The 15,912-nt window shown below is 41.4% G+C and overlaps 1 protein-coding gene across 1 annotated transcript in view; it reads left to right on the top strand.

The window, feature by feature from the left end:
* Window positions 1-2,942: 2,942 nt before the first annotated feature.
* The window catches only part of LOC140192820 (chemokine-like protein TAFA-2), a 60,691-nt gene continuing 47,721 nt past the window's right edge, over window positions 2,943-15,912 (top strand). Inside the window, exons 1-3 of the mRNA XM_072250310.1 lie at window positions 2,943-2,961; window positions 7,665-7,817; window positions 11,283-11,407. Coding sequence (XP_072106411.1) covers window positions 2,943-2,961; window positions 7,665-7,817; window positions 11,283-11,407 — 297 coding nt within the window. The remainder of the gene's footprint in view (window positions 2,962-7,664; window positions 7,818-11,282; window positions 11,408-15,912) is intronic.

The following is a 15,912-nucleotide window of genomic DNA, read 5'->3' as shown; positions in this document are numbered from 1 at the left end:
CATTCCTCTTCAGCCAGCGAGAAGGCAGGAAGGGAGGGAAATCCTTTATAGCAGGGGTCCCAACCTCTTTTATGCCATGGACCCCTACCATGAACCAAGGGGTCAGTGGAGGTGGATAAACCATAACAAGGCAAGCTTCCTTGAGCAGTGCTTTTGCAGACTAGAAAGCCAGAAGGTTTGAAGCAAGAAGGAAACAAAGTGAGAGCTTGAACTAAGTACACGTGACTGAAGATTGTCGGCTTGAATTTAGAAGTGTTGTATCTTCAACACTTGTCACTTTAAGCTTTTCTCTGCTTGTATTTTTCCTTAAAAAATACAAAAGAGTCAGTGCACCAGTCTGACTACTATTCAATTGGATGTTTGCTGGTGTGCATTATAAAATTATTTGATGCATAGCCTGTTCAGAATTTTCAATGACCCAACCCACAGAGTTCTAAATCCCTATTTTTTTTAAGCAGAACAATGCTTATCAAGTCTATTACTAAAAGACCTAGCCAAAATTTGATATTTCTTTCTTTGACTCATCCACTTCCCCCACCAAGAGATCGCTTCTCAGTATTTACCCTTTTGAATCTCTTCATTGACACTTTGATAGGATCAAGTTGTAAAGTTGTTCCTTTAAGGTTGTTATAGCTGGGTGTGGTAATGGGGACAAGCTTCCACTACCTATTAAATGCTCCCAATGGCGTGCATCTCAAATGTCCTCTGAGAACGAAGCTCAGCTCCTGGCCTTCACATGTGGCTTAGCTTCTAAGCCCGGTGAAATTTTTCTAATGACAGGAGAAGGGGCAAAGGCAGGTTTCTGGCAACTTAAAGCCTGTTGCTTCAGGCAGACGGGACTTGTCAGCCATGGGAGCTCAACCAGGAGAAGGAAAATTCTGATCTCAAACCTCTGCAGCCCTGTATACCCACTCATGGAGAAGGCTTTGGGAGTAAACCCAGAGGAAAAATCCAGAGCTGGTCCTAAGGCAGTCCTATGTTGAGTTCAATGCTGACCGCCAACTCCTGTGTCGCCGCTGGTGCCAAACAGAATCGGTCTCTACCATTCCTTTGGATTGAGCAACTGTGTGGAGAGGGAGAGACGGCTACATAGGCAACAGCTTCCTCTCCATAATGTAGAGTATGGCTTGCATGCTGGCTTGTGTGTCCTGCTGAAGGGTTTCGGCCCGAAATGTCATCTGTAACTTTTTTTCTACAGGTGCTACCTGGCCTGCTGAGTTCCTGCAGCATTTTGTGTGTGTTGCTTGGATTTCCAGCATCTGCAGATTTTCTCTTGTTGGTGTATCACAGAGTCAGCTGGAATACAACATTCGTGATTGACCCCGACCAACGGAGAGCCTCATGTTGTCTGGTCCTTCACCCTCCTCTTCTACGCATGCCATTCAGTCCATGTACACTAATCACGTTCTTCTGCAGCTGGTCCATATCTTTCTCTACTTTGCCCATTTACATGCTCGTCTAAAAGTGTTAAGTAGTGTGATTGTGTCTTGTGGTGATTTTCAGATGTCAACCACCTTCTATGTAATCACTTTCCTTTCAAATCCCCTTTAAACCTCCTTCATCTCACCTTAAACCTCCGGCCTTCTGTTTCTGATAGCCCCACTATGGGAAAAATATACTGACCATCTCTATCACCTAATTTTATAAACCTCTATCAGGTCACTTCTCAGTCACAGGAAAATAAATGCAACCAGTCCAAACTCTCCACGTTAACTAAAGTTAAGCAATTCAGGCCTCATCTTGGTGAAGCGCTCTGCAATCATTCCAGCATAACTGAGTCCTTCTTACAACGTAGTAATCAGAACTGTGCAATGTCCTCCGAGTGCATTATTTTGTAAAGTTGCAACATAACGTCCCTATTTTTATATACACAAATGACGTATTCTTTCTTCACTGCGCTATCGCCTGTGTTGAATTTGAACTCCAAGTTATGTCTGTCTGTTCAGTGACGTTCCTTGGTACTCTGGCTTTATATATCCTATCTGACTTCCAAAATGCATCACTTCACACCTGTTACAATTAAATTCCACCTGCTAATGATCTGCCCAACCTTCCATCTGATCTATATCCTGCTGCAGCCTTGGACAACCTTCTTCACGATCCACCCCATCACCAGCTTTCAATTCATCAGCAGACTGGGTAGATGTGCCTCCAGGATTCACATCCAGCTTGTTAATATATACCATGAACAATAAATGTCCCAGCACCGATCCCTGTGAAACATCACTGGTCAAAGAAGCATCTATTCACCACTGCCCTCTGCTTCCTATTACCAGGCCAATTAATCAGCTCACATTGGTTCCTATGTGCCTTAACCTTCTGGGCTAGCCTACCATACAGAAACCTGTTAAATACCTTACTGAAGTCCATATAAGACAGTAAGACAAAGGAGCAGAATTAGGCCATTTAGCCCATTGAGTCTGCTCTGGCATTCCATCATGGCTAATTTAATTTCCCTCTCAACCCCATTCTCCTTTATTCTGCCTGTCACCTTTAATGCCCCTTATGACTCAAGAACTTATCAAACTCCGCTTTAAATATACCCAATGAGCTGGCCTCTACATCCGTTGTGGCAATCATTTCCACAGATTCACCACACTCTGGCTAAAGAAATTCCTCCTTACTGCTGTTCTAAAAAGAGGTCCTTCTATTCCGAGGCTATGCCCTCTGGTCCTAGACTCCCCCACAGTTGGAAACATTCTCTCCATGTTTACTCTATCGAGGCCTTGCCGACATAGTTCACCAATGAGGGAGATTGAAACGTCGAGGTGAATGCAGAGGTTTGGAGATCGTTTGGGTGTTCCAGTGCTCTGCAGTCTCCGAGAGGAGTCCAGGAGACAAAAGCAGTGTGTGTGAACCTCGTGGTGGGCAGGCTAAGAGACGGGGTGCAGGCCAAAGTTTGCCTCTATTTTACCGATAAAAGCGATGAGGGAGATTGAAACATGGAGGTGAATGCAGAAGGTGAGCGCTGTCTGCCTGTCCTTCGATCGCTCAGCTACTGGAGAGGAGAGGGCCAGCTGCTGTGCTCCGTTTTTGTTCATTACTTTGTGTGAGTGGGGGGGGATTTGGGGGTTGATGTTTGTACTGCCTTTGTTTTGTTTTTTGGTTCTTGGCTACCTGGAGAAGAAGAATTCCAGGGTTGTATCCTTTGATAATAAATGAACCTTTGAACCTTTGAAGTCTCCTGAGGGGTAAGTTTTTCATAGAAGCTGGTATGTACATGGTCAAACTGCCAAAGGTAGTGATAGAGGCAGGTACATTTGCAATATTTAAAAGATATTTAAACATATACATGGAAAGGGAAGGTTTAAAAAACAGGCAAATAGGACTTGCTCAGACATCATGGTCAGTATGGATGAGTTGGACTGAAGGGCTCTCTTCAATGATGTGTAATTCTGTGACTCTATAACCATCCTAAAGTAATAAAGTACACCTTGTACCTTCCCTTCTAACAAACTTTATTGAACATTGGTTATAGCTGTAGCTATTATTATGTGATGTTTCACAGCCTCTTTGGGTTTCAATTCTGATACTGAAAACAACTGAATCTTAGAATGCAAGCTCAAACGATAAATAAAAACGCTTGGGCTCCATTCTATTGTTTGGAATTAAAGTGATTCATTTGTTGTAAAGAGGCGCCGTTGGTCAGGGACATTTCTCATTTCCATGTTAATGTTCATGTTTGATTCACTTTGTCAGTTTTTGCACTACTTTTGTACGAGATCTATTCGCTTAAGGATGGCAAGTCAATGGCACAGTTTAATTGTCTGACTGTTACACCAGAATCACTTGTTAAATAATTTACAACAGAATACTTGTGTTGGGAAGGGATCATATTGATTAAGTAATTTTCTTTGTATATCTTCTATATTTAATCATGGCTATACTAGAAGTGGCCAGAGGTGTAGTATGGTTGGGGCTGATACCATGCTGGGCATGAACTGGTTCCTGCTGGATTGGTGTCGGCTCGCCAGTCTCAGCTGTCCTATGATGTCGGGGGGGGGGGCGTGGGGGAAGAAAGGGAAGCGATTGCCGTACATCTTTCACAACCTCAGGGTGTCAGTCAGGCGTCATAGTCATTTGTATGATGGAAGAAAAGAGTGTGTACCTGTTAATTGGAACCTTGGGAGACTTCATTATAAGTTACAAAAAGAAAATTAGATTATTATTCATCTTCTACCCTGCTGCTGTAAGGCTATTAAATGGTGCCCTAGTAAAATAAGATTGACTCTTGACCTCATAATCTATCCTGTTATAGTTTTGCACCATATTGTTTAACTGCACCACACTTCCTCTATCGCTGTTACACTTTATTCTGTGCTGTTATTGTTTTACATTGTTCTCCCTCAATGAACTGTGTAATAATTTGATTTGCATGAACAGTGTACAAGAAAGGCTTTTCACTCTACCTCAGTACATGTGATAATAATGAACCAATTCCAATTTCTTCACACGAACTTGGAAATCAAGGAGCAGACTTCCATCTGTATATATATATCTCCGGTCATTCTAGACATCTTCTTTCTAAGACAAAAAGCCTCATCATAGTCTGCCAGGTGCTTTGTTGTAGCAGCATGCCAGGTTTATACGGGAGAGAAGTCAAAGACCTACATGGGAACAAATATTGGTCAGACTCTGAACGCCAACCTTATTCAAATATTGGATTCAATCTTGTCCTTGTGTGATTTTGATTTTGCTCGGAATTATTTCATGAATCACATTAAGGAAATGTTCAATTCTTGGAATATTGAAATGCTAACAACATCTACCAGAACCGTGCAAAAGTCTCGGGGCCGTGTAAAAAAATTCTGTTAAACAAAGATGCTTTCATAGATAAAGAAAAAGAAAAGTTTCTAGATACCAATAAATTTATTATAAAGAGCAGTAAACAGGAAGAAACTAAATCAGATCAATATTTGGCAAAACCACCTTTCCCTTAAAAACTGCATCAGTTCTACTGCATAGTTTTGTAAGAAATTCGGCTGGTAGGTTATTCTAAGCATCTTGGAGAATTTGCCACAGTTCCTCCCACAGACTTTGGCTGTCTCCCTTGCTCCTGTCTCTCCAGGTAATTCTAAACAGCCCTGATGATGTTGAGATCAGGGTTCTATGGAGACCATACCATTTGTTGCAGAATTCTTTCATTCTTCTTTTCACTGAAGTTGGTTCTTTATAACCTTGGTCGTGTGACGGGGATCAATGTCCTGCTGCAGAGTGAAGAAGAGGCTGATCAGAAGCCTCCCTGATAGTATTGTGTGATGGATAAAAATCTGCTTGTACTCAGCATTGATGATTCCATTAGTTCTGACCAGATCACCAACTCCATTTATAAAAATGCAGCCCTAAGCCTGCAGGGAACCTCCGCCATGCCTCACTGTTGGCTGCAGACACTTATTCATGTAGCACTCTTCAGCTCTTCTTTGGACAAACTGCCTTCTGTTTGGGCCAAAAATTTCAAAATTTGACTTCTCAGTTCATAGTACTTGCTGCTATTGTTCAGCACCCCAGTCCTTGTGCATTTGTGCAAAGATGAGTCTCTCAGCTGTATTTCCAATTTGGAGGACTAGATTTTTGGCAACAACTCTTCCACGAAGACCACTTCTGACAAGCCTTCTCCGGACTGTAGAGGGGTGTACTTGGTTTCCAGTGGTTTCTGAGAGTTCAGAGCTGATAGCAGTCCTGGGCTTCTTCTGATTTAATCAGGACACCAGTTTGATGTTCTCTCATCTGCTGCACACAGTTTCCTTGGCCGGCCACTGCATTTCTGGTTCCTCAAACTTGCCAGTTTCTTTATGTTTCTTCAGAAGAGCTCGGACAGCACATCTTGGACCTCCCATCCGTGGTGAAATCTCTGCTTGGGAGGAAAAGTCCCTTGCTGATGCAGTGTGACCATGTTATGGCTTGTTGTGAAGCTCGCTTTTGCTAGAGTACAAGACTTGATGATTTGGAGGTTAAACTGTCACATCTGCCACATGCCCACATTTTAGTTGGTTGTCCTTCACTCAGTTCCTCCACTTCTGCTTCTGTTTCAGTTAATCAGTTTAGTTCATTCAATTTATGATGCCATTGATCATTAGCACCTGCTTGTTATCTTTGTTTAATCAAGCATTGGTTTATTACTTAATATGTTACTTTCTTTAATGAAATACAAAAATTTCTCTGTAATATTTAAATTTTTGGAAAATGAATGTTTGGAAATCTAAAATTTGCTTTTTTCTACAGACACACTGATGCAGAAGACAAAAAAGTAAACATCTAAAACAAAATATAAAAAATCTCATGTGTCTAAGACTTTTGCACAGTTCTGTGGGTTCACAATTTAATCTCATAAGATTCATTTCTCATGTGAGCTGGTGCATATAAAAACTGAGCCAGTATTTTCATTTGCTTTCTAACTCCTCGGCAAACATTGTTTGGTTAGAGACTGGCTGAACACACAGACAACTCAAATTAGGTTACCAGTCTGTAAATATGACTACGCTAGCTGGTAATCACATTTTCACATTGCCAAAGACTTCATGCTTCTTGGAGGATTGTTCTAATAGTAAACATAACTTGAGTGTACTCAGGCACGAGGCATATGGATCAACATCAGTGACTGAGGTACTGAAGCTAATGGTGGGTCAGATTTACCTGTCCAGTCAACAGTGTTGATCAATCACAAACACAAGAGATTCTGCAGATTCTGGAAATCCAAAGCAACACATACAAAACACTGGAGGAACTCAGCAGGTCAGGCAGCATCTATGGAAAAGAGTAAACAGTCGATGTTTCTGGTTGAGGCCCTTCATCAGGACTGAAGAAAAGATATTAGACCCTTCTCTAACCTCTAAGAAGGGTCTAATCTCTTATTTTTCCAGTCCTGATGAAGGGTCTTGACCTGAAACTTCGACTGTTTACTCTTTTCCAATCATGCTTTCTATATGTAGATTTTGACCATCTTTCTCTCACACTGACCAATACTAATGCATCTGTCTTTTCACTTATCTAAAAAGCAATTTGTGGATTGACCTGAAATGCCAACAGCTCCTCTCCCACCACAGGACCAGTACTCAGTAGAGTTTAGAAGAATTGGGGGAGGGATCACCTTGAAACCTATAGAATATTGATAGGTCTACATAGAGTAGACACGAGAGGATGATTCCTCTAGAGGGGGAGTCTAGATCCAGGGGGCGCAACCTCAGAATAATATTGTTTATGCCATGGACCCCTGCCATTAACTGAGGGGTCCACGGACCTCAGGTTGAAAGCCTCTGGAACAGAAGGACGTCCCTTGAGAACGGAGATGAGAAGGAACTTCTTTAGCTAGAGAGTGGCGAATCTGTGAAATTCATTGCCACGGATGGCTGTTGAGGCCAGGGCTGAAAGGTTCTATATTAGTAAAGGTGTCAAAGGTATTGGGGTGAAGGCAGGAGAATGGGGTTGAAAGGGATAATGAATCAGCCATGATGGAATGGCAGAGCAGACTTGATGGGCCAAATGGCCTAATTCTGTTCCTATGTCTTCAGGTTTTAAGGTTTTCCAGACTCGAACACTCTTTGCCATGAGTGATGAAGGCAAACAGACCATATGCCCCAGCGATGAAGGAAAACACTCCAAATGCTGGTCTCAAACGTGTGTCTAAATGGTGCTTTCACTGACCTGGTCTTCTTGTTGTTGCACAGCTCACCATGTTAAGACTGGCACCTGCGAGGTAGTGGCTTTACACCGGTGCTGCAACAAGAACAAAATTGAAGAGCGGTCCCAGACCGTGAAGTGCTCCTGTTTTCCAGGACAAGTAGCAGGAACAACACGTGCCGCCCCTTCCTGTGTGGATGGTAGGTTTGTGTCTGCTTCTTGCTGGATCAGGGTGTAGAACTGTTATTATTTTAATACTTTTCTTGTAGCTTGCTTATAATTTTTATTTAATCACATATATGTGTAATTGTTCAGTAAATTTTCAAGTAATTGTAGTGGAGCTGAACCTACATTTTTCTGCAAGCTTCTCAAATTTTCTGCGGTGGGTGTCACACCACTTGGATGTTATTGGTTACTCGGGCCTGTTCTTGCAGGAGTTTTAAAGAATGATAGAGAGATCAAATTGAAACCTACCAACAGCCAATTCACATTGATATAAAATAAGATTGGAAGGAAGCCATATAAATTAATTCAAATTAAATGATAATATTTGGCAAAAGAGCCCCATCTTCTTTCAAAATCGAATCGAGGATCAAAAGTTCTACTTCAAATTTTTTCCTAACTAAGACAAAATATTACTTGAGAAAACCATTGAATTAATGTGGGGACAGAGGTATCTTTCCCCCATTTCAATAAATAGCCCTTCTTGCCAACAATGTAACAAATGCAATTACATGTTGGTCTGAAGATGAAATACCCTGAACATGATGCGGAACTATTCCAAATAGAACAGTCAATGTATTAGGCTGCAAATTAATTTTCAGAGCTTTAGAAATTGTAGAAAATAAAGATTTCCAAAAAGATTTTAATGAGGAACATGACCAGAACATATGAGACAAAATGGCTACTTAGTTTTACACCTATCACAATAGTTGTCTATGTTAGGAAATATTTTGGATAGTCTCTCCTTTGTTAAATAATAATGGTGAACAATTTTAAATTGAATTGGTACATATCGAAGAAGAATTGACCATTTTCAGAACACTTAACCAATCTTCATTAACAAAGGTCATATTAAGTTCTCTCTCCCAATCTTGTTTAATCTTTAGTGAGAGGTTATCTTTTTGTAGTAAAAATAAATTATAAATTATGCCAATGGAACCTTTCACTAAAGGATTCATATTTAAAATAGTATCCAACAAATCAGATTCTTGCATATATGGAAACTTAGATAAGTATTTTTGTAAAAAATGTCTAACCTGAAGATATTGCAGGAAGTGTGTATATAGATGATTGTAAGACGTATTGCTTCAGGAGTTGGTTCCTAATGGTTTTTTTTCCTTTTTTTTCTTTTTTCTTCTTTTTTCTTTTTCCTTCTCTTGCAGTTAGTGGGGTTTTCTTTTAGTTAGTTGGTGTTCTCTTTTTTCCTTCTTTTCTTTATAAAAAAATATTTTTTTTTCATTATCTTATATTGTTCTTTTTTGTTAAGTTTTTTTTCTTCAGCTATATTAACTGTATATATATCAATTTGTTGAAGTCTTGTATCATTTTATAGCTGTAGAAGATTATGTATCAATAAAAAATTTTTAAAAATGAAATAAATGAAATCTACCAGATATTGAAAAGCCTATATTGAGTGGATGTAGATGTTTCCAATAGTGGGAAGACCAGAGGGCACAGCCTCAGAATACAAGGACACCCCTTTAGAATGGAGATGAGGAGGAATTTCTTTGGCCAGAGAGTGGTGAACCTTTGGAATTCATTGCCACAGACAGCTGGGAAGGCCAAGTCATTGGGTATATTTAAAGTAGAGTTTGACAATTTCTTGATTTGTAGGACTTCAAAGGTTATGGGGAGAAGGCAGGAGAGTGGGGCTGAGAGGGGAAATAAGTGATGGAATGGTGGAGCAGACTCAATGGGCCGAATGGCCCAATTCTGCTTCCATGTTTTGTGGTCTGCATTGTTATCTCTGGAATCAGTTCTGTTAATCAGTAGTCTGAGTATGAGTGGACCAAAGATTATTCTCTTTGTCTCCTTTTTTCTTTGCTCTTGTAACATTTAATAAAATGGTAGTAACCACTAAGTCTTTTCCTTGACTTTCAAAGAATCCTGGATTGATATCATCACCACATCCAACACTCCTTAACACTGAGCCTCGACTGAAATCGGGGAAAATGGTCAGATCTCCTGTGGCATTCAATGAGTGACAACTTCCTTCTATCTAATTTATAATCCTGCATTCTTGAACAACTAATTGGATTGGAATCATTATTTGCACTCACCAGGATAATTAGTTCTGCAGACAAAGAACTATAGTGAAGATGAATCCAATGTTCATTGAAAAATTTTTAAAGGAATATTTTCCTCATCCTGTGAAGATTCTGGATTCTCAACATTGACTCTAACCATGTTAAGACTGCATGATTATTGCACAGACTTTCCACTCATTTACACGATGACCAGTCTGCCTCTCACATTCATTTATGCATGTAGGACCTTTATCCCTTAATCTCCTCGCCCATTAAAATTTACCTTCGCCTGTATTTCCATCTTAGTACTGTTAAGGGACAGGACTTTAGATCTGCACTACCCTTTGTGCAGAGTGGTGCTTCCTGATATCTGCCCTTAACAGCCTAACACTAGTTTTAAGGTAACATTTTGGTCTCATTTAGCAGTGGAAATATTTCCTCATGATCTGATTTTCCTTTGATCATTCAAAACAGCTTTTAGTTCACACCTTAATCTTCCATACTTAACAGAACAGAATTCAGAACTAATACCTCGAGGACATATTGCGCATGGGAGTAGGTCATTAAATCTCTTAAGTCTGCTTCACCATGTTATAATATAGTGCCTGAACATTTACATTGTCCCAACTTTCCTGGCCTTTATTCAGTGACCCAAAATCTCTTGATCTCAGTCCTGAATTCGCGGCTCCCTGTGACAAAATTGCTCCTTATTTGTCCTAAATGGCCATCCCCACACAACAAAATATGGCCCCCCGTTCTTGACTCACTAGGCAAGTCAATAATCTCTTAATATGTACTCCGTTAAACACCTCACAATTTAATTTTTCAACAAAACTATCTCCCATTCTAAAAAAAACCCAAAGAATGCCAGCCAATTCCACTCAATCTCTCATCAGAGATGACAGCTGTCTCGATCGGAGGAATCAATCTAATGAATCTTTGTTACATTTCTTTTAAGGCAATTGATAGGGACACAAAAAATGGAGAATATTGGACGAAAAGGAAATGTAACATAATCACTAGAGTAACATAAGCAAAATGCTGGAGGAACTCAACAGGTCAGGTAGTATCAATGGAAAGGAATAAAGAGTCGATATTTCGGGCTTCATCAGGACTGGAAAGGAAGCGGGGAGCACGGCGTTAATCTTCTGAACTGAACAGTATGGAGTACTTGTGTCCTCCATTGCCCTTCCTATCCAGTTCTGATGAAGGGTCTCAACCCGAAACATCAACTGTGGATTCCCCACCATAGATGCTGCCTGAACTGCTGAGTTCCTCCATTGTTTTGAGTGTATTGTTGAAGAGCAGAGGGCTATCTGGGAGGGAAGGATTAGAGTATGTTAAGAGATCAACATAACATCGTGGATTATAGCTCTCAAGGGGAAGATAAATTAATAAACTTTTACTTTGTTTTAGCTTCAATAGTTTTACAGAAATGGTGGTGTCAAATGCAGCCATGCCTTGATGGAGAGGAATGCAAAGTACTGCCCGATCGCACTGGTTGGAGTTGTGCCTCTGGAAATAAAGTCAAGACAACTAAGGTGAGTCGAACATCTGCTTCCTTTCCAACCAGAGAACATTTCAATTTTAGTGTGTGGCTATTATAAAAGGTGTTATATTTCACTATACAACTGGACTTTAACCTGAGCTGCATTTGTACCACAGCTGCTGGTTGGAGTTCTAGCTAGGTGGTGGTTGTCCATTATGTACGATGATGATAAGAAACTTGTACAGGACAGCTTTTAAAGTGGAAAAGCCGTTGCACTGGAGCAGTTCCACTCTCCCAACCTCAGAAGTTCAAGTCCAGTGGTACGAACAAGTGTCACAAACTGGGGTCTTCCTGGTTTGCAGTGGATGACCATGACATCTTCTGTTCTTTGTCATGCCCTTTGCTCTCCATGGAGCATTGCAGTACCCTCTTCCTGGAAGCTGGATCTCACTGTAGATCTCAATTGCCCAGTCTACCGGAGCTGAATTCGCATGCTGGCACAGGCACGTCCCAGACTCACTGGGTTATGAGGCCCACCATTACCCTCACCTGGTTTAGCCCTCCAGTCGAGGCGGTGTACCGGGGTGTGGCCGCTCTCGCATGCAAACAGCTACTTGGAGCCACAGTGAGAGCTGTATGTCCAGTGGGGACCAAAGGTGAGTGAGCAGCCCCAGAATGGACATGACAAGCCCCTTCCCCAGTGGTGTGGCCCCTCTCCGGACATCCCAGCCAGTTTCTGCTCTATTTACACCACCTTGCTGGAACTCTGTTTCTCCTGTCCAGGAGAGACATCTGCAGGGTGGCAGTTCTGAATGCCAGGCAGGTGTGCACCATGTCTGAGCTCAGTTAGGTGCTGTGTTGTGATTGCTATTGGTCTTTCAACTCATTTGAAACCTGTCCAAATGGATTGGATGAAAACTTCCTCTGTCTGCTGAAAAAGTGGAATTATTTTGCGCTGTTCAAATCCAGGCCCTAAGAGCTGTAAAAGTCTATTGCCTTTGCTCTTTTTATTTGAAGAGGAGGAAGATATTACATGGGTACCCACATCAACGTTCCCTGGAGGAAATAACATCAGAGCAGATTCCCTTGTCCATCAGGTGAAAGGGCAGCTTAGTGGTTAGCGTAACGCTGTTGCGATCGGGGTTCCATTCTCGCTGTTGTCTATAAGGGGTTTATACGTTCTCCCCATGACCACGTGGGTTTCCTCCGGGTACTACAGATTTTAAAAGACGCGTGTTAAGGTTAGTAAATTGTGGACTTGCTACGTTAGCACTGGAAGCGTGACATTACTTGCACACTGCCTCCAGCACATCCTCGATTGTTGATGCAGGTGGCACATTTCACTCTATGTTTAAATGTTTCCATGTCACAAATAAATCTAATCAACGCCATAAGATATAGGAGCAGAATTAGGCTATTTGGTGTATCGGGTCCACTCAATTGTGGCTGATTTTGTTTTCAAACCCATTTTCCCATCTTCCCCCTGTATCCCTTAATCCTATTTCCAATCAACAATTTCTGCCTTAAATTCATTCGATGACTTTGTTTCCTGAGCCCAGTGGTATAATCAGTTGGGCTGTCAGCAGAAAAGGCTGCAGTCTACCAGCACTGTAGGACTTGGCTGAGTCCTGGACAAGGAAGTGAGCAGGAAAAATCAGTGCAGACATTACCCACCCACCCTGCAAACTGCCTTTTCCAAAAGCTCCCTTCTGGAAAGTGCTGTTGAGCCATTAAAACCGAAAAAATAAAACTCTTACACCATTTTGTAAATTCCTTCCCCCAGGCAATTAATCTGATCAGCCAATTTAGTTAGACCACACACATCCCACCCGACCACTTCCTATTACAGTACTGTTCAAAAGCCTTAAGCACATCGATTATATAACTATGGTGCCTAAGACCTTTTGCACGGTACTGTAACTTCAATTTACTGCTTGCAATTTACAACTACATTAAGAACTGAAGCCTGGTTCTTGTTTGAATTAGTATCTACTATATTCACAGTACTCCCTAACAGCAAACATTAAGGACTTTGAACACATCAGAGAGTGATCCTTATTGCCCTATACAGTACTGTGCTGAAGTCTCAGGCACCCTTGCTATATACATCTGCTTAATACTGTTGCACAGTACTATACCTCAGTCACTGTACTATAAACACTCTAAACCACATTTTGTAGTGCTGTTTACAGTATAATGCTGGTATTTATATATTTATGCAATTTTATTCCATGCCCATATTTCTTACATTATTTTTGTAATTCTTCATAATTGTTGAATGTTGTCCAAAGCTGAGGCCTCCATTAGTCAGGGTCAACCATGGATGTTGCATCCTAACTGTCTAGGTATGTAAGCTGGGGCAGTACAATATGGAGAGCAAGCTGTTGCCCGTGTGGCAAGCTCCCCCTCTCCACGCATCTGATAAAGCCAAAGGAATGGCAGAGCCTGATGCAGCTGCACTAGCAGCATTGCAGGCGTTGCCAGTCAGTGTTGAACTCAACGTAGGACTGCTTTAGGGACATCAACTCTGGATTTTTCCCTAAAGCTTTCCCCATTAACGGGTGTAGCTGCTAGGCAGTGGAGATTTGAGGACAGATTTTTCCTTCTCTCAGATGAGCTGCCAGTAGTCTGCTTTTAAGGCTCCAGTAACTCGCTTTTGCCCCTTCTCCTGTCAGCAGAAACAGTTCTGCTGGGCTTAGTAGCTAAGCCACATGTGAAGGTTGGGAACTGGACTTGGTTGTCAAGGACTATTTGAGAGGCACGCCATTGGGAGCATTTAACAGGTAGCAGGAGTCCCCCAGCTATAACAGCCTGAAGAACTGTGTTGTACTAATAGACCACAACAAATTCCTAATACATGTAAATGTACATTCAGTGGCCACTTTATTGGGTACACCTGTACACCAGATTATTAATACAAATATCTAAACAGCCAATCATGTGGCAGCAACTCAATGAATAAATGCATGCAGACATGGTCAAGAGATTCAGTCGTTGTTCAAAGCAAACATCAGAATGGGGAAGAAATGTGATGTCTGACTGTGGACTGATTGTTTTCACTTTGACATGAAAGAGTCTTTTTCTGTTGATCACTGTCAAAAAAAGCCAATTTAAATCCACTGTGATTCAATATTGTTAAAACAATAAAACATGAAAACTTCCAAGTGCAGGGGTGGTGGTGAATACTTTTTATAGGAGCTATATATAGCTAGGGTGCCTAAGACCTTTGCCCAATACTGTATTTGTCAAAGTGCAGCAGAGAAATAGTTTGTAAATCTGCCGGGAGCAAAGGATGTTGGGAATGGTATGAGGAGGGTGTGGGACAGGTGGCAGAGAAGGAGTGCCAGAAAGGGGGTGGCATGGGTGCAGGCACACCCAGCCCTGAGTAACCAGGCAAGCTACATATATATGTCTCTACGACTTTTGCACAGCACTGTATCTCAAGAAATTCTTTAAATGGAGCAGGACAGATAAATAAGGTGATCATTCAGGCATATGCAATGATATCCTTTAGAAGGGAAGAGCATAGAAGAGCAGAGAGGTTATGCTGGAGGTGCACATTTGGTTTAGCAAGCAACAGACACAAAATGCTGGAGGAGCTCACCTGGTCAGGCAGCATCTTTGGAGATGAATAAGCAGTCGACGTTTTGGGCTGAGACCCTTCTTCAGGACTGGTTGACCTGTTGAGTTCCTCCAGCATTTTGTGTGTGTTGCTTTGGATTTTCAACATCTGTAGGCCTTCTTGTCTTTATGGTTTAGCAAACCATATTTTGAGAGTTGCATACATTTCTGGTCACTGCATAATGGGCTAAATAGCCTAATTCTACTCCTGTGAATTATGGTCTAAAAGGAAAGATCTGATGCTGGGTAGGTGCTGATATAAAGAAATATAAGAACAGAATTTATGGAAATCTATACATAAATAATGAGTGACAAACAACCAATGTGCAAAAGAAGACAAGTTGTGCATAATAATACACGGTAAGAATACTGAGGGCATAAATTGTAGACGTGTCGAAAGTAAGTGTGTTGGTTGTGGCATCAGTTCAGCATTGAGGTGAGAGAAGATATCTATGCTGGTTCAGGAGTCTGATGGATGTATGGTAAAACCTGTTCCTGAACCTGGTGGTGTGGGTCCTAAGGCTCCTGTACCTCCTTCCTGACGGCAGTAGCGATACAGAGCCTGACCTGGATGATGAGGCCATTGATGATGGATGCTGCTTTCTTGTGGCAATGCACTCAATGGTGGTGAGGATTTTGCCTGTCATCGTCTGGGTTGTATCCACCGCTTTCTGTTGACTTTTCCAGTCCTGGGCATTAGCGTTTACTTGGTGCATATAAGATTGTGGTAGACCTATGTGGAGTAGAGAAAGAGGAGTTAGTTTCTTTAGGCAGACTTTAAAAATCATCGGGCTAATAGATAAAAGAATTGTTGGCAGTTTCGAGGGGAGATGACAAAAAAGTCTTTGAGTTGGGTGTCCAAATTTCAGCATCTAAAAAGGTGGTGTAGACTGAAACCTTTATGATATTAACAGTAGTTTCATGTGCTCTTGCTGA

Source organism: Mobula birostris, unplaced genomic scaffold, assembly GCF_030028105.1.
Source record: "Mobula birostris isolate sMobBir1 unplaced genomic scaffold, sMobBir1.hap1 scaffold_275, whole genome shotgun sequence".
Taxonomy (NCBI): Eukaryota; Metazoa; Chordata; class Chondrichthyes; order Myliobatiformes; family Myliobatidae; genus Mobula; species Mobula birostris.
The sequence above is the reverse complement of the archived record's forward strand: the minus strand, read 5'-3'. Positions and strand labels throughout refer to the sequence as shown.